Here is a 23,772-nt window from a genome sequence, read left to right as displayed (position 1 = left end):
TTGGAGTCAACGTGGGCCAGCATCCCTGTGGAACGCTTTCAACACCTTGTAGAGTCCCATACCCTGATGAATTGAGGCTGTTCTGAGGGCAACTCAATACTAGGAAGGTGTTCCTGATGTTTTGTACACTCAGTGTTACGCTTCCTCCTCCTGAGTCCAGTTTCCTGTCACCAGTAGAGGGCTCTGCATTGAAATAATAAACAATCATACTGTACAGTTTCCTGAAGAGGAAATAATCAAACCAGCCTAGCATTCCAGTCATCGATCCAGCCTAGCATTCCAGTCATCGATCCAGCCTAGCATTCCAGTCATTGAACCAGCCTAGCATTCCAGTCATCAAACCAGCCTAGCACTCCAGTCATCAAACCAGCCTAGCAATCCAGTCATCGAACCAGCCTAGCATTCCAGTCATCGAACCAGCCTAGCATTCCAGTCATCGAACCAGCCTAGCATTCCAGTCATCGAACCAGCCTAGCATTCCAGTCATCGAACCAGCCTAGCATTCCAGTCATCGATCCAGCCTAGCATTCCAGTCATCGATCCAGCCTAGCATTCCAGTCATCGATCCAGCCTAGCATTCCAGTCATCGATCCAGCCTAGCATTCCAGTCATCGATCCAGCCTAGCATTCCAGTCATCAAACCAGCCTAGCATTCCAGTCATCAAACCAGCCTAGCATTCCAGTCATCGATCCAGCCTAGCATTCCAGTCATCAAACCAGCCTAGCATTCCAGTCATCGAACCAGCCTAGCATTCCAGTCATCGAACCAGCCTAGCATTCCAGTCATCGATCCAGCCTAGCATTCCAGTCATCAAACCAGCCTAGCATTCCAGTCATCGAACCAGCCTAGCATTCCAGTCATCGAACCAGCCTAGCATTCCAGTCATCGATCCAGCCTAGCATTCCAGTCATCGATCCAGCCTAGCATTCCAGTCATCGATCCAGCCTAGCATTCCAGTCATCGATCCAGCCTAGCATTCCAGTCATCGATCCAGCCTAGCATTCCAGTCATCGATCCAGCCTAGCATTCCAGTCATCGATCCAGCCTAGCATTCCAGTCATCGATCCAGCCTAGCATTCCAGTCATCGATCCAGCCTAGCATTCCAGTCATCGATCCAGCCTAGCATTCCAGTCATCGAACCAGCCTAGCATTCCAGTCATCGAACCAGCCTAGCATTCCAGTCATCGAACCAAGCCTAGCATTCCAGTCATCGATCCAGCCTAGCATTCCAGTCATCGATCCAGCCTAGCATTCCAGTCATCGATCCAGCCTAGCATTCCAGTCATCGATCCAGCCTAGCATTCCAGTCATCGAACCAGCCTAGCATTCCAGTCATCGATCCAGCCTAGCATTCCAGTCATCGATCCAGCCTAGCATTCCAGTCATCGATCCAGCCTAGCATTCCAGTCATCGATCCAGCCTAGCATTCCAGTCATCGAACCAGCCTAGCATTCCAGTCATCGATCCAGCCTAGCATTCCAGTCATCGAACCAGCCTAGCATTCCAGTCATCGAACCAGCCTAGCATTCCAGTCATCGATCCAGCCTAGCATTCCAGTCATCGAACCAGCCTAGCATTCCAGTCATCGATCCAGCCTAGCATTCCAGTCATCGATCCAGCCTAGCATTCCAGTCATCGATCCAGCCTAGCATTCCAGTCATCGATCCAGCCTAGCATTCCAGTCATCGAACCAGCCTAGCATTCCAGTCATCGAACCAGCCTAGCATTCCAGTCATCGAACCAAGCCTAGCATTCCAGTCATCGAACCAGCCTAGGATTCCAGTCATCGATCCAGCCTAGCATTCCAGTCATCGATCCAGCCTAGCATTCCAGTCATCGAACCAGCCTAGCATTCTAGTCATCGAACCAGCCTAGCATTCTAGTCATCGAACCAGCCTAGCATTCTAGTCATCGAACCAGCCTAGCATTCCAGTCATCGATCCAGCCTAGCATTCCAGTCATCGATCCAGCCTAGCATTCCAGTCATCAAACCAGCCTAGCATTCCAGTCATCGATCCAGCCTAGCATTCCAGTCATCGATCCAGCCTAGCATTCCAGTCATCGATCCAGCCTAGCATTCCAGTCATCGATCCAGCCTAGCATTCCAGTCATCGAACCAGCCTAGCATTCCAGTCATCGAACCAGCCTAGCATTCCAGTCATCGAACCAGCCTAGCATTCCAGTCATCGAACCAGCCTAGCATTCCAGTCATCGAACCAGCCTAGCATTCCAGTCATTCCAGATCCAGCCTAGCATTCCAGTCATCGATCCAGCCTAGCATTCCAGTCATCGATCCAGCCTAGCATTCCAGTCATCGATCCAGCCTAGCATTCTAGTCATTGAACCAGCCTAGCATTCCAGTCATCGATCCAGCCTAGCATTCCAGTCATCGAACCAGCCTAGCATTCCAGTCATCGAACCAGCCTAGCATTCCAGTCATCGAACCAAGCCTAGCATTCCAGTCATCGAACCAGCCTAGCATTCCAGTCATCGAACCAGCCTAGCATTCCAGTCATCGAACCAGCCTAGCATTCCAGTCATCGAACCAGCCTAGCATTCCAGTCATCCAGCCTAATTCCAGCCTCATCGATCCAGCCTAGCATTCCAGTCATCAAACCAGCCTAGCATTCCAGTCATCGAACCAGCCTAGCATTCCAGTCATCCAGCCTACATTCAGTCATTGAACCAGCCTAGCATTCCAGTCATCGAACCAGCCTAGCAATCTAGTCATTGAACCAGCCTAGCATTCCAGTCATTGAACCAGCCTAGCATCAGTCATGAACCAGCCTAATTCAGTGCTTTTTGGAGGTCGGTCATCGAACCAGCCTAGCATTCTAGTCATTGTTATTTAAAAAAAAGTGTTTTAGATTCCAGTCAATAAAAAACCAGCCTAGCAAAGTCACATTAAATAGTTGAACCATTAGCAATGATTTTAGAGCCTTTTCCAGTCATTAAAATAGCAAAGTCAAAAACCAGCCTAGCAACAGTCAAACCAGCCTAGCAAACTCCAGTTGAAAACCTAGCATGATATTGCCTAGCATCCCAGTCGGGTCCAGCCTAGCAATCCAGTCATCAACCAGCCTAGAATTCATAACCAGCCTAAATCCAGTCATCGAAATAACATTTTTCATCCAGTACGTCGAACCAACCTAGCATTCCAGTCATCAACCAGCCTAGCATTCCAGTCGTCCCAGCCTAGCAATCTAGTAAACCAGCCTAGCATTCTAGTAATTGAACCAGCCTAGCATTCTTTGAACCAGCCTAGCATTATTCATTGAACCAAGCCTCATCAGTGCTGAGCAATCAGTGCTTTTTGGTCGTATTTTATTAAAAAAATGTTTTGGATATCAATAAAAAAATAAAAACATTAAATATTGACATTACAATGATTTTAGAGCTCTTTAATTAAAATACCAAAGTCAAAAATAGTGAACATTCAAATGCCCAAACTTTCAAAATATGATATTGTCTCCGTCTCCACTACATCAATATGATTATAGTAAATTACTAGAAATAACATTTTTCACTAGTAAGTCTATTACCTCAACACCTGTACCCCCACTGTATAAATCCCCACCTGATTGTTAATTTCAATCTTTAATTATGTCTTTCTTTTTTTGGTGTATTTTCACTTAACTGCATTTTTGTTATTCAGCATTTCACTGTAAGGTCTACTACACCTGTTGTATTCAGCATTTCACTGTGAGGTCTACTACACCTGTTGTATTCAGCATTTCACTGTAAGGTCTACTACACCTGTTGTATTCAGCATTTCACTGTGAGGTCTACTACACCTGTTGTATTCAGCATTTCACTGTATGGGTACTACACCTGTTGTATTCAGCATTTCACTGTAAGGTCTACTACACCTGTTGTATTCAGCATTTCACTGTAAGGTCTACTACACCTGTTGTATTCAGCATTTCACTGTATGGTGTACTACACCTGTTGTATTCAGCATTTCACTGTATGGTGTACTACACCTGTTGTATTCAGCATTTCACTGTAAGGTCTACTACACCTGTTGTATTCAAGCATTTCACTGTAAGGTCTACTACACCTGTTGTATTCAGCATTTCACTGTAAGGTCTACTACACCTGTTGTATTCAGCATTTCACTGTGAGGTCTACTACACCTGTTGTATTCAGCATTTCACTGTAAGGTCTACTACACCTGTTGTATTCAGCATTTCACTGTGAGGTCTACTACACCTGTTGTATTCAGCATTTCACTGTAAGGTCTACTACACCTGTTGTATTCTCCACATGACAAATAAAATGTACATATTCTTTAGGTCTGATTTTATGACTTTTAAATGTTTAATTCCTTAAAGTCATCATCTCATCTCTGCCCAGGCAGTAGCAGTCAGCCAGACAGTTCTCTCTGTCCTCCCCATACTGTACTGTCTGTTGTCATCCTATTTAGCTAGTCTGCCTAAGTATGCTGCTGTCTGACCAAATCATTTGACTAGTTCTTCAAAGTAGATAAGGCATACTTTTACGAACGGTCTCGGTCCCTCATCGTTGTGTTGTGTGTGGTCTGTGTGTATCTATCCTAACGTAGCAGGTGTTAAAGTGTATCCGTCCAGACATCTGTATATAATGACGAGATGCCCATGTCTCCGCCCTTACAATGGGAGTCGCTGTACCAAAGGCGGGAATGCAGGCAACAAGTTGAGCCCATTGTGCTAAATTTGGACAGATTTTGTTGTGAGTTCCAAATCTCGCTTCGCCTTTTCCTCTCTTTTCCCCAGCCTTCTTTTCCTCTCTTTTCCCCAGCCTTCTTTTCCTCTCTTTTCCCCAGCCTTCTTTTCCTCTCTTTTCCCCAGCCTTCTTTCCCTCTCTTTCCCCAGCCTTCTCATTTCCTGATTCTTACTACCATCACATTACAGCCAGTTAAAAGTACAGTACGATATTGGCTTTGGATTCCATTCCACAGAGATTAGGAATAAAACAGTATAGAAGTTGTAAGGTAAAACAAAAATAAGCTACCTTTTTGCAGTATAAAGCATACAGCTGGCATCATTGGTTAAAACATACTGTACACTTATGGCATAGATTCCTGTGATTTTGGATTGAAATCGGCATCTAAACCATTAAGCAACCTCTGGCATTCCCATCGAGAGACTAGCATTTTTTATTTCATTAAAAAGGGCATACAAATGGTAATGAATTATTCAGTGCTTTACAGTAGTTATGTATTTTAGACCGGACAGCTCTATGGTTCTTAACAGGACAGTAGTCAACTATGGACAGCTAAGAATTCTTTAAAGATGCCATTTCCTTTCAGCAAGAGACGGGACATAGCCACAGTTTTGTTTGTAAGCAACAGGTTAAAAAAAAATGTTGCTCGCCACAGTAGTGCACAAATGGTATTAGGATATATAGCTTTGGCCTTCTCTGTCTAAAGCAGGAACATGATGGTCCTGTCACCGATGGCTTTGAGCAGGGAGCACCACGACAGGTCCATCACTTTAGGTCCCGGTGTACGTAGGTACAGTAACAGGCCTCCAACCAAACCTCCCCATTGGGTTTGTGATAGACAGGGGGACTGTGTGTATCCTAGACCAGAGACTCCGGGCCACCATCATCCTCTCTATCGGCCAGGTTTCCTGCCATCCCGGTCACCATGAGACTCTGAAGCAGGCTGGTCGGTATGGCCGGTTTGAACGACCAGTTCCTCGACGTCACGAAGGGGAACGACGACGACAGCCTCACCGAAGACCTGGTTGCGATCACCGCCGCCGCTGTCTTGGCCCTTGGCCTCGCCCCCTTGTGGTTGGAGGTTAAAGTGCAGCCGTGGCGATCGAGCTGTCTCTGCAGCTCCTGAACCTCCCCCAGTATCTCAGAGACTTTACTCAGCATGGCCACTGGACCCCCTCCTAGGATCTGGACGTCATGGATCCAGCGCAGGTACCTTTCATAGAAAGACAGAACACTAGAATAGTGATGGACATCCCAGTAATGTGACTCAAATCGTAACGATCTCGGTCAGGGAAAAACCTATCAACTACAATCACATATGGTATAGTATTATTATTATATAAAACAATTCATTTGTAGATATAACAAGTATGTCACAAAATAGGTTTCTAAGTTCAGGGGTCATTTCTTGGTGGAATAAAGGTTTAAAAACGGTGGATGCACTTCCTGATTTCGTCTTATATTTCATTCGTTAAGAAATGATTGCGGCCATGACTGAATTCAAGCGTAAACGCAAGTTGGTTTTTTGGGGAGGGGGTTGATGTATGTTCTCGGGTGCGTTCATAGGTGGTTAACCAAATCATTTCACCAATTAGCTTCAGCAGGCTGGTGTGCGACCATGGAAAAGTTGGTTTGACTTTGGATAGCCGAGCTCCGGGAAGAGTGATGGACCGTTAATAATTTACACAATGTAAATGAGACAATATTTCCATTTTGCTCATCTTTTAGTTGTCTAATTAAATGCCAACCAGCCTAGCACTCCAGTCATCGAACCAGCCTAGCACTCCAGTCATCGAACCAGCCTAGCACTCCAGTCATCGAACCAGCCTAGCAATCCAGTCATCGAACCAGCCTAGCAATCCAGTCATCGAACCAGCCTAGCAATCCAGTCATCGAACCAGCCTAGCAATCCAGTCATCGAACCAGCCTAGCAATCCAGTCATCGAACCAGCCTAGCAATCCAGTCATCGAACCAGCCTAGCAATCCAGTCATCGAACCAGCCTAGCAATCCAGTCATCGAACCAGCCTAGCAACCCAGTCATCGAACCAGCCTAGCAACCCAGTCATCGAACCAGCCTAGCAATCCAGTCATCGAACCAGCCTAGCAATCCAGTCATCGAACCAGCCTAGCAATCCAGTCATTGAACCAGCCTAGCAATCCAGTCATTGAACCAGCCTAGCAATCCAGTCATCGAACCAGCCTAGCAACCCAGTCATCGAACCAGCCTAGCACTCCAGTCATCGAACCAGCCTAGCACTCCAGTCATCGAACCAGCCTAGCACTCCAGTCATCGAACCAGCCTAGCACTCCAGTCATTGAACCAGTCATTAATATATATTTCTTTATTTTTTCTATTGACCTTGTCAAATATTGTCCCATGTACATAGTGTAATTAATTGATGGTCTAAAACCCGATAGGGATATTGAATGTCAAAGCCAATTGAACAGGGTAATACAATCAGCTGTGGATTGATGACTTGGATACAGTCAGCTGTGGATTGATGATAACTTGGATACAGTCAGCTGTGGATTGATGACTTGGATACAGTCAGCTGTGGATTGATGATGACTTGGGTACAATCAGCTGTGGATTGATGATAACTTGGGTACAGTCAGCTGTGGATTGATGATAACTTGGGTACAATCAGCTGTGGATTGATGATAACTTGGGTACAATCAGCTGTGGATTGATGATAACTTGGGTACTGTCAGCTGTGGATTGATGATAACTTGGGTACAATCAGCTGTGGATTGAAACTAACCAAACAAAAACTTTTTGATGACCGTACGCTTCATTCCAACATACAATGTTATCTCACAAATCTCCGTTTTTGGACTTTATGACCAAAATTATCCTATTTACACGTTGTGGGTCAATTTTTTGACACTAAAATAACAAATGTTTCTGACTCTTATCAATGCAAAATACCGTTTTCAAAAAGGAAAAATATATATTTTTTAGGGGGAAGTCCATCTCTACGGGCAGGTACCTCTGCATCCAGACGCGTATGGAGGGACCGTCCAGGCAGGGCAGCAGCAGACCATGGTAGTCCAATGGTTTAGTCTGCCACGCCTCGTAGAACTCCCTGACTGAAGACGAGGTCTGAGGGGAATCTGAGGAAGGAGACAGCATCCAGCGACTGAGCCTCTTTACACCGAGGATTTTCTTCAGGTTGTCCGCCTCGTCTTTAAAGAAGCCCTTCTTAGGGGGGGTCTTGAAGGCTGAGCTTGGCAGGGACAGCTGACGCAGGTGCTGGAAGCAGATATAGAAGAACAGAGACATTTTGATCAGCATAATGATGGAATATAGTAAACTGACTATTACAGTTGAATGGAGCGCGAGACAGAAAGAGAGCGAGAGACCGAAAGAGAGAGCGAGACACAGAAAGAGAGAGCGAGACAAGACACAGAAAGAGAGAGCGAGACACAGAAAGAGAGAGCGAGACACAGAAAGAGAGAGCGAGACACAGAAAGAGAGAGCGAGACACAGAAAGAGAGAGAGCGAGACAGAAAGAGAGAGAGCGAGACAGAAAGAGAGAGAGGAAGAGAGAGTACCCTGGGCCTGTATGATTTCCTCACAGACGTCTCCTGCTTGGGCTTCTCGGTATACAAAGGGTTAGTGAAGAGATCCTGTGCCTTGCAGTCAAACTGCACCGACCAGTCCCACACTGTAGGGCAGTTCAATGGGCTTCTTTGTGTGTGGGGCGACTCGGCCTGCCAAGACAAGCAAACAGTCAGGCTGGGTGTATGTGGGCATACTGTATATGGTACAGGCTGTTTTACCCTACTGCACACAGAAGAAGTGGAGACTGGTGGAGGGAGGACGGGCTCACTGTAACAGCCCGGTAATGGAACGGCCCGGTAATGGTACGGCGCGGTAATGGAACAGTAATGGAACGGCCCGGTAATGGTACGGCACGGTAATGGAACGGCGGTCACGGTTCCATTAATTCATTTCCAGACTTTACAATGAGCTCGTCCTCTGATTTAAAGTGACACCAGCCTCCACTGGCCATGGACGTTCTGGTACAACACAGCTGGAAGAGACGGGGTCTGGTGTCTGGTCATCTACACTACAGGGTAACACAGCTGGAAGAGACGGGGTCTGGTCATCTACACTACAGGGTAACACAGCTGGAAGAGACGGGGTCTGGTCATCTACACTACAGGGTAACACAGCTGGAAGAGACGGGGTCTGGTGTCTAGTCATCTAAACTACAGGGTAACACAGCTGGAAGAGACGGGGTCTGGTGTCTAGTCATCTACACTACAGGGTAACACAGCTGGAAGAGACGGGGTCTGGTGTCTATTCATCTACACTACAGGGTAACACAGCTGGAAGAGACTGGGTCTGGTGTCTAGTCATCTACACTACAGGGTAACACAGCTGGAAGAGACGGGGTCTGGTGTCTAGTCATCTACACTACAGGGTAACACAGCTGGAAGAGACTGGGTCTGGTGTCTAGTCATCTACACTACAGGGTAACACAGCTGGAAGAGACGGGGTCTGGTCATCTACACTACAGGGTAACACAGCTGGAAGAGACGGGGTCTGGTCATCTCTACACTACAGGGTAACACAGCTGGAAGAGACGGGGGTCATCTACACTACAGGGTAACACAGCTGGAAGAGACTCTGTCATCTACACTACAGGGTAACACAGCTGGAAGAGACGGGGTCTGGTCATCTACACTACAGTAACTGGAAGTCATCTACACTACAGGGTAACACAGCTGGAAGAGACGGGGTCTGGTCATCTACACTACAGGGTAACACAGCTGGAAGAGACGGGGTCTGGTCATCTACACTACAGGGTAACACAGCTGGAAGAGACGGGGTCTGGTCATCTACACTACAGGGTAACACAGCTGGAAGAGACGGGGTCTGGTCATCTACACTACAGGGTAACACAGCTGGAAGAGACGGGGTCTGGTCATCTACACTACAGGGTAACACAGCTGGAAGAGACGGGGTCTGGTCATCTACACTACAGGGTAACACAGCTGGAAGAGACGGGGTCTGGTCATCTACACTACAGGGTAACACAGCTGGAAGAGACGGGGTCTGGTCATCTACACTACAGGGTAACACAGCTGGAAGAGACGGGGTCTGGTCATCTACACTACAGGGTAACACAGCTGGAAGAGACGGGGTCTGGTCATCTACACTACAGGGTAACACAGCTGGAAGAGACGGGGTCTAGTCATCTACACTACAGGGTAACACAGCTGGAAGAGACGGGGTCTAGTCATCTACACTACAGGGTAACACAGCTGGAAGAGACGGGGTCTAGTCATCTACACTACAGGGTAACACAGCTGGAAGAGACGGGGTCTGGTCATCTATACTACAGGGTAACACAGCTGGAAGAGACGGGGTCTAGTCATCTACACTACAGGGTAACACAGCTGGAAGAGACGGGGTCTAGTCATCTACACTACAGGGTAACACAGCTGGAAGAGACGGGGTCTGGTCATCTACACTACAGGGTAACACAGCTGGAAGAGACGGGGTCTGGTGTCTAGTCATCTACACTACAGGCCTTCAGAGTATCCGAGTACAAATCACATGTGCCAAAAATAACAGGTTACAACCTGCTGTTGCCGTGTTGCAACCTGCTGTTGCCGTGTTGCAACCTGCTGTTGCCGTGTTGCAACCTGTTACAGTGTTCTCACAGTGAAATGCTCACTGACAGGCCCTTAATAATGCAGTCAAGAAAAAAAATGTAATAAACAATGTAATAAACAATGTAATAAACAATGTAATAAACAATGTAATAAACAATGTAATAAACAATGTAATAAACAAAAAAATGTAATAAACAAATAAAAACGAATTATACAGCAACAAAATACCAGTAGCGAGGCTATATACAGGGGTAAGTACAGAGTCAATGTGGAGGCTATATACAGGGGGTACCAGTACAGAGTCAATGTGGAGGCTATATACAGGGGTACCGTACAGAGTCAATGTGGAGGCTATATACAGGGGTACCAGTACAGAGTCAATGTGGAGGCTATATACAGGGGTACTGGTACAGAGTCAATGTGGAGGCTATATACAGGGAGTACCAGTACAGAGTCAATGTGGAGGCTATATACAGGGTATTATGATACAGAGTCAATGTGGAGGCTATATACAGGGGGTACCAGTACAGAGTCAATGTGGAGGCTATATACAGGGGTACCAGTACAGAGTCAATGTGGAGGCTATATACAGGGGGTACCAGTACAGAGTCAATGTGGAGGCTATATACAGGGGGTACCAGTACAGAGTCAATGTGGAGGCTATATACAGGGGTACTGGTACAGAGTCAATGTGGAGGCTATATACAGGGGGTACCAGTACAGAGTCAATGTGGAGGCTATATACAGGGGGTACCAGTACAGAGTCAATGTGGAGGCTATATACAGGGGTACTGGTACAGAGTCAATGTGGAGGCTATATACAGGGGTACTGGTACAGAGTCAATGTGGAGGCTATATACAGGGGGGCACCGGTACAGAGTCAATGTGGAGGCTATATACAGGGGTACCAGTACAGAGTCAATGTGGAGGCTATATACAGGGGTACCAGTACAGAGTCAATGTGGAGGCTATATACAGGAGTGTACAGAGTCAATGTGGAGGCTATATACAGGGTATTATGATACAGAGTCAATGTGATTAGCTATATACAGGGGTACCAGTACAGAGTCAATGTGGAGGCTATATACAGGGGGGGTACCAGTACAGAGTCAATGTGGAGGCTATATACAGGGGGTACCGGTACAGAGTCAATGTGTAGGCTATATACAGGGGCACCGAGTCAGAGTCAATGTGGAGGCTATATACAGGGGTACCGGTACAGAGTCAATGTGGAGGCTATATACAGGGGGCCCCGGTACAGAGTCAATGTGGAGGCTATATACAGGGGGTACCGGTACAGAGTCAATGTGGAGGCTATATACAGGGGGTACCGGTACAGAGTCAATGTGGAGGCTATATACAGGGAGTACTGGTACAGAGTCAATGTGGAGGCTATATACAGGGAGTACTGGTACAGAGTCAATGTGGAGGCTATATACAGGGCAGTACTGGTACAGAGTCAATGTGGAGGCTATATACAGGAGTACTGGTACAGAGTCAATGTGGAGGCTATATACAGGGGTAAAGGTACAGAGTCAATGTGGAGGCTATATACAGGGAGTACTGGTACAGAGTCAATGTGGAGGCTATATACAGGGAGTACTGGTACAGAGTCAATGTGGAGGCTATATACAGGGAACAGCGGTAAGAGTCAATGTGGAGGCTATATACAGGGAGTTTGTACAGAGTCAATGTGGAGGCTATATACAGGGGGTACCGGTACAGAGTCAATGTGGAGGCTATATACAGGGGTACCAGTACAGAGTCAATATGGAGGCAATATACAGGGGTACCGGTACAGAGTCAATGTGGAGGCTATATACAGGGGTACCGGTACAGAGTCAATGTGGAGGATATATACAGGGGGTACCGGTACAGAGTCAATGTGGAGGATATATACAGGGGTAAAATGTGGAGGATATATGATAACACAGAATCAATGTGGAGGATATATACAGGGGTACTAGTACAGAGTCAATGTGGAAACTATATACAGGGGTACCAATACAGAGTCCATGGGAGGCTATATACAGGAGTACCAGTACAGAGTCAATGTGGAGACTATATACAGGGGTACCAGTACAGAGTCAATGTGGAGGCTATATACAGGAGTACCAGTACAGAGTCAATGTGGAGACTATATACAGGGAGTACCGGTACAGAGTCAATGTGTAGACTATATACAGGGGGTACCGGTACAGAGTCAATGTGGAGGCTATATACAGGGAGTACCGGTACAGAGTCAATGTGGAGGCTATATACAGGAGGTACCGGTACAGAGTCAATGTGGAGGCTATATACAGGGGGTACCGGTACAGAGTCAATGTGGAGGCTATATACAGGGGGTACCGGTACAGAGTCAATGTGGAGGCTATATACAGGGGGTACCGGTACAGAGTCAATGTGGAGACTATATACAGGGGGTACCAATCCAGAGTCAATGTGGAGACTATATACAGGGGGTACCAGAGTCAATGTGGAGGCTATATACAGGGTGTTACAGTACAGAGTCAATGTGGAGGCTATATACAGGGAGTACCAGTACAGAGTCAATGTGCAGGCTATATACAGGGTGTTACAGTACAGAGTCAATGTGGAGGCTATATACAGGGGGTAGCAGTACAGAGTCAATGTGGAGGCTATATACAGGGTGTTACAGTACAGAGTCAATGTGGAGGCTATATACAGGGAGTACCAGTACAGAGTCAATGTGGAGGCTATCAGGAGTCCAGTACAGAGTCAATGTGGAGGCTATATACAGGGAGTACCAGTACAGAGTCAATGTGGAGGCTATATACAGGGTGTTACAGTACAGAGTCAATGTGGAGGCTATATACAGGGAGTACCAGTACAGAGTCAATGTGGAGGCTATATACAGGGAGTACCAGTACAGAGTCAATGTGGAGGCTATATACAGGGGGTACCAGTACAGAGTCAATGTGGAGACTATATACAGGGGGTACCAGTACAGAGTCAATGTGGAGGCTATATACAAGGGGTACTGGTACAGAGTCAATGTGGAGGCTATATACAAGGGGGTACCGGTACAGAGTCAATGTGGAGGCTATATACAAGGGGTACTGGTACAGAGTCAATGTGGAGGCTATATACAGGGGGTACTGGTACAGAGTCAATGTGGAGGCTATATACAGGGGGTACTGGTACAGAGTCAATGTGCGAGGGCACCGGTTAGTTGAAGTAATTGAGGTAACATGTGCATGCAGATTGTTATTAAAGTGACTATGCACAGATAATAACAGAGTAGCAGCAGTGTAAAAAAGGGGGGGTGGGGGCGTGGAAATAGACCAGGCAGCCATTTGATTAGCTGTTCAGGAGTCTTATGGCTTTGGGGGGTAGAAGCTGTTAAGAAGGCTTTTGGAGCTCCGGTACCGCTTGCCGTACGGTAGCAGAGAGAACAGTCTATTACTTGGTGGCTGGAGTCTTTAACCATTTTTTGGGCCTTCCTCTGACACCGCCTGGTATAGAGGCAGGAAGCTTGGCCCCAGTGATGTACTGGGCAATACGCACTTCCCTCTGAAGTGCCTTGCGGTCGGATGCCGATCAGTTGCCATACCAGGTGGTGATGCAACCAGTCAGGATGCTCTCGATGGTGCAGCTGTAGAACTTTGAGGATCTGAGGACTCATACCAAATCTTGTCAGTCTTCTGAGGGGGAAAAGGTGTTGTCGTGCCCTCTTCAAGACTGTCTTTGAGTGTTTGGACAATGATAGTATATTGGTGAAGTGGACACCAAAGAACAGCTTGAAAATGTCAGTGAAGACACTTGCCAGTTTGTAAGCACATGCTCAGATTACACATCCTGGTAATCCATCTGGCCCTGCAGCCTTGTGAATGTTGACCTGTTTAAAGGTCTTACTCACATCGGCTACGGAGAACATGATCACACAGTCATCCGGAACAGCTGATGCGCTCATGCATGCTTCAGTGTTGCTTGCCTCAAAGCGATGTGATAACTTGGCCTGGTATCATGAGTAAAATGCTGGTATTTGATAACACTATTGTAACTGTAGTGACTGTTCCAGTATACAGTCTTAAAGAAAAGGAACATCCAATCCACACCAGGGGTTCATCCAATCCACACCAGGGGTTCATCCAATCCACACCAGGGGGTTCATCCAATCCACACCAGGGGGTTCATCCAATCCACACCAGGGGGTCATCCAATCCACACCAGGGGGTTCGTCCAATCCACACCAGGGGGTTCATCCAATCCACACCAGGGGGTTCATCCAATCCACACCAGGGGGTTCATCCAATCCACACCAGGGGGTTCATCCAATCCACACCAGGGGGTTCATCCAATCCACACCAGGGGATTCATCCAATCCACACCAGGGGGTTCATCCAATCCACACCAGGGGTTCATCCAATCCACACCAGGGGTTCATCCAATCCACACCAGGGGTTCATCCAATCCACACCAGGGGTTCATCCAATCCACACCAGGGGTTCATCCAATCCACACCAGGGGTTCATCCAATCCACACCAGGGGTTCATCCAATCCACACCAGGGGTTCATCCAATCCACACCAGGGGGTTCATCCAATCCACACCAGGGGTTCATCCAATCCACACCAGGGGTTCATCCAATCCACACCAGGGGTTCATCCAATCCACACCAGGGGTTCATCCAATCCATACTACTGTTCGGTAGAAGCAGGCCAAATGTTATGTGCTGGCATGCATCTACAGAAGAGTGGTTTGTCGGTCTATCTACCGCAGAGTGGTTTGTAGGTCTATCTACCGCAGAGTGGTTTGTAGGTCTATCTACTGCAGAGTGGTTTGTAGGTCTATCTACTGCAGAGTGGTTTGTAGGTCTATCTACCGCAGAGTGGTTTGTCGGCCTCACTACCGCAGAGTGGTTTGTAGGCCTCACTACCGCAGAGTGGTTTGTCGGTCTAACTACTGCAGAGTGGTTTGTAGGTCTAACTACTGCAGAGTGGTTTGTAGGTCTATCTACTGCAGAGTGGTTTGTCGACAGTAATGTGTATGCCTGCTTGCCTGCCTGTGTCTTTACCCTGAGTAGGCTGCTGTATTGGTAATGTGTGTGCCTGCCTGCATGTGTCTTTACCCTGAGTAGGCTGCTGTATTGGTAATGTGTGTGCCTGCCTGCATGTGTCTTTACCCTGAGTAGGCTGCTGTATTGGTAATGTGTGTGCCTGCCTGCCTGTGTCTTTACCCTGAGTAGGCTGCTGTATTGGTAATGTGTGTGCCTGCCTGCATGTGTCTTTACCCTGAGTAAGCTGCTGTATTGGTAATGTGTGTGCCTGCCTGCATGTGTCTTTACCCTGAGTAAGCTGCTGTATTGGTAATGTGTGTGCCTGCCTGCCTGTGTCTTTACCCTGAGTAAGCTGCTGTATTGGTAATGTGTGTGCCTGCCTGCATTTGTCTTTACCCTGAGTAAGCTGCTGTATTGGTAATGTGTGTGCCTGCCTGCATGTGTCTTTACCCTGAGTAAGCTGCTGTATTGGTAATGTGTGTGCCTGCCTGCATTTGTCTTTACCCTGAGTAAGCTGCTGTATTGGTAATGTGTGTGCCTGCCTGCATGTGTCTTTACCCTGAGTAGGCTGCTGTATTGGTAATGTGTGTGCCTGCCTGCCTGTGTCTTTACCCTGAGTAGGCTGCTGTATTGGTAATGTGTGTGCCTGCCTGCATGTGTCTTTACCCTGAGTAAGCTGCTGTATTGGTAATGTGTGTGCCTGCCTGCCTGTGTCTTTACCCTGAGTAAGCTGCTGTATTGGTAATGTGTGTGCCTGCCTGCCTGTGTCTTTACCCTGAGTAAGCTGCTGTATTGGTAATGTGTGTGCCTGCCTGCCTGTGTCTTTACCCTGAGTAAGCTGCTGTATTGGTAATGTGTGTGCCTGCCTGCCTGTGTCTTTACCCTGAGTAAGCTGCTGTATTGGTAATGTGTGTGCCTGCCTGCCTGTGTCTTTACCCTGAGTAAGCCTGCCTGTATTGGTAATGTGTGTGCCTGCCTGCCTGTGTCTTTACCCTGAGTAAGCTGCTGTATTGGTAATGTGTGTGCCTGCCTGCCTGTGTCTTTACCCTGAGTAAGCTGCTGTATTGGTAATGTGTGTGCCTGCCTGCCTGTGTCTTTACCCTGAGTAAGCTGCTGTATTGGTAATGTGTGTGCCTGCCTGCATGTGTCTTTACCCTGAGTAAGCTGCTGTATTGGTAATGTGTGTGCCTGCCTGCATGTGTCTTTACCCTGAGTAGGCTGTATTGGTAATGTGTGCCTGCCTGCATGTGTCTTTACCCTGAGTAAGCTGCTGTATTGGAATGTGTGTGCCTGCCTGCATGTGTCTTTACCCTGAGTAAGCTGCTGTATTGGTAATGTGTGTGCCTGCCTGCCTGTGTCTTTACCCTGAGTAAGCTGCTGTATTGGTAATGTGTGTGCCTGCCTGCATGTGTCTTTACCCTGAGTAAGCTGCTGTATTGGTAATGTGTGTGCCTGCCTGCCTGTGTCTTTACCCTGAGTAAGCTGCTGTATTGGTAATGTGTGTGCCTGCCTGCCTGTGTCTTTACCCTGAGTAAGCTGCTGTATTGGTAATGTGTGTGCCTGCCTGCCTGTGTCTTTACCCTGAGTAAACTGCTGTATTGGTAATGTGTGTGCCTGCCTGCCTGTGTCTTTACCCTGAGAAGCTGCTGTATTGGTAATGTGTGTGCCTGCCTGCCTGTGTCTTTACCCTGCACCCTGGAAGCCTGCAGCTGAGTAAGCTGCTGTATTGTAATGTGTGTGCCTGCCTGCCTGTGTCTTTACCCTGAGTAAGCTGCTGTATTGGTAATGTGTGTGCCTGCCTGTGTCTTTACCCTGAGTAAGCTGCTGTATTGGTAATGTGCCTGCCTGCCTGTGTCTTTACCCTGAGTAAGCTGCTGTATTGGTAATGTGTGTGCCTGCCTGCCTGTGTCTTTACCCTGAGTAAGCTGCTGTATTGGTAATGTGTGTGCCTGCCTGCATGTGTCTTTACCCTGAGTAAGCTGCTGTATTGGTAATGTGTGTGCCTGCCTGCCTGTGTCTTTACCCTGAGTAGGCTGCTGTATTGGTAATGTGCCTGCCTGTGTCTTTACCCTGAGTAAGCTGCTGTATTGGTAATGTGTGTGCCTGCCTGCCTGTGTCTTTACCCTGAGTAAGCTGATATATTGGTAATGTGTGTGCCTGCCTGCATGTGTCTTTACCCTGAGTAAGCTGCTGTATTGGTAATGTGTGTGCCTGCCTGTGTCTTTACCCTGAGTAAGCTGCTGTATTGGTAATGTGTGTGCCTGCCTGTGTCTTTACCCTGAGTAAGCTGCTGTATTGGTAATGTGTGTGCCTGCCTGCCTGTGTCTTTACCCTGAGTAAGCTGCTGTATTGGTAATGTGTGTGCCTGCCTGTGTCTTTACCCTGAGTAAGCTGCTGTATTGGTAATGTGCCTGCCTGCCTGTGTCTTTACCCTGAGTAAGCTGGATTGGTAATGTGTCCTGCCTGCCTGCCTGGTCTTTACCCTGAGTAAGCTGCTGACCCAGTAATGGTCCTGCCTGCCTGTGTCTTTACCCTGAGGTAGGCTGCTGTATTGGTAATGTGCCTGCCTGCCTGTGTCTTTACCCTGAGTAAGCTGCTGGATTGGTAATGGTCCTGCCTGCCTGCCTGTGTCTTTACCCTGAGTAAGCTGCTGTATTGGTCCTAATGTGCCTGCCTGTGTCTTTACCCTGAGTAAGCCGCTGTATTGGTAATGTGCCTGCCTGTGTCTTTACCCTGAGTAAGCTGCTGTATTGGTAATGTGTGTGCCTGCCTGCCTGTGTCTTTACCCTGAGTAGGCCGTCTCTGTGGCCATCGTTGTTAAAGAGGAAGGTGATGAAGACCGGAACATGGACGCTGTCAGACAGCACGGTCAGGTAGGTCTCTGAGAACTGGAAGGCCGGACCATGCTGCTGCTGTAGCTGCCACACACACTCCAGGAAGAGCAGGAACACTGGAGACTGGCTCTGAGAGGACAGACAGTGGGACACGGTTGTCACCTATAAACCACAGTTGTTGTTTTTTTAAACATACCGCTGGTCTCAAATCCTTGATTCTTAAAAATTCCTCTCCTTCTCAGAGCTCATTGGAGGAGGATGTCAAGGGGAGGGACTTGAGCCTTTCCTACAATAAGCTTTGAGAGGGAGGCGGAAGAATCAAGGTTTGGATGGCTGGTTTAATTGTCAGAAAACAGAACAAACAAAAACAGGACACCCGGATCCTACCTCCACCTTGTCCTTGAGGTGTAGATGGTTGGAGCGATCTAGGAAAGCATGTCCTCCTGCTACCCACTCCTTCTGCACCAGACTCTGGAAGCCCAGAAGAGTTCTGTAGTAGGGGTCCAACATCAACTGGACCAGGCTGGAGACCACACAGCACAGGTCTGAACCGCCCTCCTCTGGAAAAATACAACACAATCTAACACCCAGTACAGATCCTAGCCAGCCTCCTCTGGTATTATACAATATAGAGGTAGGACCCAGTACAGGTCCTAACCAGCCTCCTCTGGTATTATACAATACAGAGGTAGGACCCAGTACAGGTCCTAACCAGCCTCCTCTGGTATTATACAATATAGAGGTAGGACCCAGTACAGGTCCTTACCAGCCTCCTCTGGTATTATACAATATAGGAGGTAGGACCCAGTACAGGTCCTAACCAGCCTCCTCTGGTATTATACAATATAGAGGTAGGACCCAGTACAGGTCCTAACCAGCCTCCTCTGATATTATACAATATATACCTCTAACACAAACACATATTTAACGGTAGACTCAGCGACATGACGTAGATACAGAAAGTACAGCAGCATACTGGGTCAATTTCTTCAACGACTAAGAGCATTGAAGGGTCAACTTCTCTGTTGTTTTGGTACCCTGGGTACCACACTGTACCACACTGTAAACAGCTGATACTGTGTGTGTCTTGCATCTCCGCTGATCTCAATATCACCGGAGCTGCTCGCGGCAATGTAGCCTAGTGGTTAGAGCGTTGGACTAGTAACCGGAAGGTTGCGAGTTCAAACCCCCGAGCTGACAAGGTACAAATCTGTCGTTCTGCCCCTGAACAGGCAGTTAACCCACTGATCCCAGGCTGTCATTGAAAATAAGAATATGTTCTTAACTGACTTGCCTGGTTAAATAAAGGTAAATTGAAAAATTTTAAAAATGTCATTTAGCGGAGTCTGCCTTCAATTCATTGAATTGTTTTTATAGAACCAGGAGGATAGTCAACTCAGCAACATCCTCTCCTGAGTATCATTGTGGGACAAATGTTAGGCAAATAAAAATATGTCAAACAGGACAGGACACAGGATCTGTGTGGCCAAACCCCTCGTCCAATAAAATACAACCTTCCTCAAATAGTCCTTACCCATAATGAGAACATTTGTGTTTTCCTTTTCCAGGCTCTCTACTACCTCCACGGCCTTCTGGAGACACTGTCTGCAACACACAAGACATTGGCACTGCGCGTGAGACGAGATCCTAAACAAATACATTGGTAACACTGGTCAAATACTCAGTGGCCATTTGATTAGGCACACCCATCTAGTAGAGTCAGACCCCCCCCCCCTCCCCCGTCTCCAGAACAGCCTGAATTCTTCAGGAGTATGGATTCTACAAGGTATGGCATTCAAAAACATTTCTCGATTGGTATCTAGGGACCTAACTTTAGCAAGGAAAACATTCCCCACACGGGTACACCACCGCCACCGGTGACACCAGGCAGGATGGGTCCATGCACGCCATCAGAATGATGCAACAGGAACCGTGATTCGTTGGACCAGGCGATGTTTTTCCCACACTCTTCAATTGTCCAGTGTTGATGATGTCTTGTCCACTGGAGCAGTTCCTTCTTGTTTTTAGCTGATAGGAGAGGAACCCCGGGTGTGGTCGTCTGCTGCAATAGCCAATCAGTGACAAGGAGCGATGAGTTGTGCATTCTGGGATGCCGTTCTGCACACCACTGTTGTACTGCAGTTGTGGCCCGCCTGTTAGGTTGCACGATTCCTGCTATTCTCCTTCGACTTCTGACTGGATGTTTTGTTTGTCCCACTATTCTCCATAAACCCTAGACACTGTGGTGCGTCGAAAGAACCAGGAGGCCGGCCGTTTCTGAGATACCGAATCCGGCTCGCCTGGCACCGACGATCATACCTCAAAGTCTCTTAGGTCACTAGTTTTACGTTCAACCGAACAGTAGCGAAGCCTGTTTTATAGAGCAAACAGCCCGGCTCACTGTCTGGAGGAGCGAACGGCTCGGTGTACCTAATAAACTGGCCGCCGAGTAAACATGATTTTTTTTTAAACAATAGTTTGGTTTTCAAATCTCACCTGATGATGTCCAGCCATCCACAGTTGTCCAGTGATGAGTACCATTTCATATCGGACATCCAGAACTCGGTTGTATTGTCGATGAGGAAGAACTGTTTGAATTTGTTGTAAGACAACAGGATGTCCTGAACGGTGGGCAGTGTGTCGGACAGGTCTTCTGTCTTCACGGAGTACAGGTGGTTGTGAGCCACTGCCGTCAACATTCTGCAACACACCTCACAGTGTTACACAACACACACACACACACACACACACACACACACACACACACACACACACACACACACACACACACACACACACACTTAAAGGGTAGGACTGGAAAACAGTCATAAAATGACAACTTATCAAAATGAATACATACATAAGTATTCATCACTATTAAAAACACAGACGCTACGCAATACGATGTAACCAATCAGGATGTCTTTTACTTCTCCATGTAGGTTTGTGGGACGTTGTCCTCTTGTACCAGGGGTATAGAGGCGGTTTTAAACAAGGCACAGCCACTATGATGAGACCAGCACCACATCTGAAAACAGACATTATCAAATACATTAATTTATTTGTACACTGACCCCAATACAGTGGAGAGTTACGGTCATAATTAACATGTGATACATTGAATATAAATCAAGTACCAGACAGAAAACGACTTTTAAAAAATACAAAAAATAAATCAATAAAAACCCGACACTTACCGGTAATCCCTTTCCCTGGTACTTAGTCAAGTCTTCGTCCGAGACGTTTTTTGGGACTATAAAATACTGAGGCAACCTGCAGGAAGACGTTTTGGCTTACTCATAACATGATACAACAGGAAAGAGAGGAATCCAAGAGAACGACTCCAACAGCGTGTTGATCAGGATACAACATCTTGAGATGTAAATAGCATGAAACAGCAGTTATATTTCCTACAGCAATTGGTCAGATGTTTAAAATAAAATAAAATGTCCGTACTTTGGAGAGAGCGCAAAGTTGCTGTTCTCCGACACCACTCTACAGTTTCCTTTAGTTCTCTTCATGTCTTGAGTCCAGTCCTCCACAGAGTCAAACATCACAGTCTGCTTATTCCTCTGCGCCTCTGGAAAACATAAGGTACTGTCATTTTCAATGTGTCCCGTCCCCCCCACCACCCCCACTGTGTGAACAGGTCACAGTCACCACGCTGGACAGCATTTCTATCTATGTAATCTGCACTTCTCTGCGCCTCTGGAAAACACAAAAGTCAGTGTTACTTACAATGGCTCTCTACAGACCATACACATCCGAGACAGATCTGAGACTACATCTGTATTAGTCATCGTCATGGTTTCCGGTCAACATTCTAGATTGACGTTTATTTATTTTTTGATTGTCTCGTCGCTGCAACTCCCCAACGGGCTCGGGAGGCGAAGGTTGAATCATGCGTCCTCCGAAACGCCAATCCGCGATTCTTAACACCCGCCCCCCGCTTAACCCCGGAAGCTAGCCAGGTTAGAGAACGATGAGCTAAGTTAAAGCACCCCTCGGCCAAACCCGGACGATGCCAATTGTGTGCCGCCCTATGGGACTCCCCATCACAGCCAGTTGTGATACAGCCTGGGTCTGTAGTGACGCCTCTAGCGCTGCGATGCCTTATGCCCCTGTGCCACTCGGGAGGCCTTGTGCATAGACATTCTGTAACAGGTTGGTGATAATGACAGTGGTAAGACAGCATAAACAGAGCTCTGGCATGCAGACCTAGCAGATCTCAGAGTTAGAGAATAAAAAATTGCTAACATGCATTGGTCAAAACTGAAGTCACATTGGCAAAACTCTTCACACAGTCAGCGAAACAGAAGTGTATGTGGACCAAACTGCAAATCATTTTTCATTGTTTTCACACAAAATGCATTCAATGACCACATTCTCCTAAATACATCAACTCTGTTCTCATTCATACTCCGCCACCTGCAAAACTATATATTTGCAGCACATGTTTTCAAATGCATGTTTTCAAACACCGTTTCCAAATCTGTTAAAAACACATTCAACACAGAATGATGGCAAATGTCGTGTATTTCTGCAGGAACCAGACTGAAACCTATAGAAAATCTCAGCAGGATATTTAATCATTCCAAACACATCTGAAAGCCGACCCACGAGTCATGTTTTTAGTCTCGTTACCAAACAGACAAAAAGAGGACGGCTTCGGGAATGATTTAGTTTGTAAACAAGGATCAAGGGAGACAGGTTGGTGGGGGAAAGAAGAGTGGCAGACAGGTTGGTGGGGAAAGAAGAGAGGCAGGGAGAGGGAGACAGGTTGGTGGGGAGAGGAGGCAGAGAGAGGGAGACAGGTTGGTGGGGGAAAGAAGAGAGGGAGACAGGTTGGTGGGGTAGAAGAGTGTCAGGGAGACAGGTTGGTGGGGATAGAAGAGTGGCGGGGAGAGGGAGACAGGTTGGTGGGGATAGAAGAGTGTCGGGGAGAGGGAGACAGGTTGGTGGGGATAGAAGAGTGTCGGGGAGAGGGAGACAGGTTGGTGGGGATAGAAGAGTGTCGGGGAGAGGGAGACAGGTTGGTGGGGATAGAAGAGTGTCGGGAGAGGGAGACAGGTTGGTGGGGGAAAGAAGAGAGGGAGACAGGTTGGTGGGGAGAGAAGAGAGGGAGACAGGTTGGTGGGGAGAGAAGAGAGGGAGACAGGTTGGTGGGGAGAGAAGGTTGGTGGGGAGAGGAGAGACAGGTTGGTGGGGAGAGAAGAGACAGGTTGGTGGGGAGGGAGAGGGAGACAGGTTGGTGGGGTAGAAGAGTGTCGGGGAGAGGGAGACAGGTTGGACAGGTTGGTGGGGAGAGAAGAAGGGAGACAGGTTGGTGGGGAGAGAAGAGAGGGAGACAGGTTGGTGGGAGTAGAAGAGGTTGGTGGGGAGAGAGGGAGACAGGTTGGTGGGGTAGAAAGAGAGGGAGACAGGTTGGTGGGGTAGAAGAGTGTCGGGGAGAGGGAGACAGGTTGGTGGGGGAAAGAAGAGAGGGAGACAGGTTGGTGGGGAGAGAAGAGAGGGAGACAGGTTGGTGGGGTAGAAGAGTGTCGGGGAGAGGGAGACAGGTTGGTGAGGTAGAAGAGTGTCGG

General features: G+C 47.5%; 1 protein-coding gene across 1 annotated transcript in view; it reads right to left on the bottom strand.

Moving 5' to 3' along the window:
* Positions 1-5,123: 5,123 nt before the first annotated feature.
* The window catches only part of mtmr12 (myotubularin related protein 12), a 39,536-nt gene continuing 20,887 nt past the window's right edge, over positions 5,124-23,772 (bottom strand). The window contains exons 7-16 of the mRNA XM_046348230.1: positions 21,647-21,770; positions 21,388-21,463; positions 21,121-21,218; positions 20,687-20,890; positions 19,725-19,795; positions 18,578-18,750; positions 18,143-18,319; positions 8,264-8,422; positions 7,699-7,961; positions 5,124-5,919 (exon numbers count right to left, since the gene is read on the bottom strand). Of these exons, the coding sequence (XP_046204186.1) occupies positions 5,565-5,919; positions 7,699-7,961; positions 8,264-8,422; positions 18,143-18,319; positions 18,578-18,750; positions 19,725-19,795; positions 20,687-20,890; positions 21,121-21,218; positions 21,388-21,463; positions 21,647-21,770 (1,700 nt within the window). The 3' untranslated portion in view covers positions 5,124-5,564. The remainder of the gene's footprint in view (positions 5,920-7,698; positions 7,962-8,263; positions 8,423-18,142; positions 18,320-18,577; positions 18,751-19,724; positions 19,796-20,686; positions 20,891-21,120; positions 21,219-21,387; positions 21,464-21,646; positions 21,771-23,772) is intronic.

Source organism: Oncorhynchus gorbuscha, linkage group LG04 (assembly GCF_021184085.1).
Source record: "Oncorhynchus gorbuscha isolate QuinsamMale2020 ecotype Even-year linkage group LG04, OgorEven_v1.0, whole genome shotgun sequence".
Lineage (NCBI taxonomy): Eukaryota > Metazoa > Chordata > Actinopteri > Salmoniformes > Salmonidae > Oncorhynchus > Oncorhynchus gorbuscha.
The sequence above is the reverse complement of the archived record's forward strand: the minus strand, read 5'-3'. Positions and strand labels throughout refer to the sequence as shown.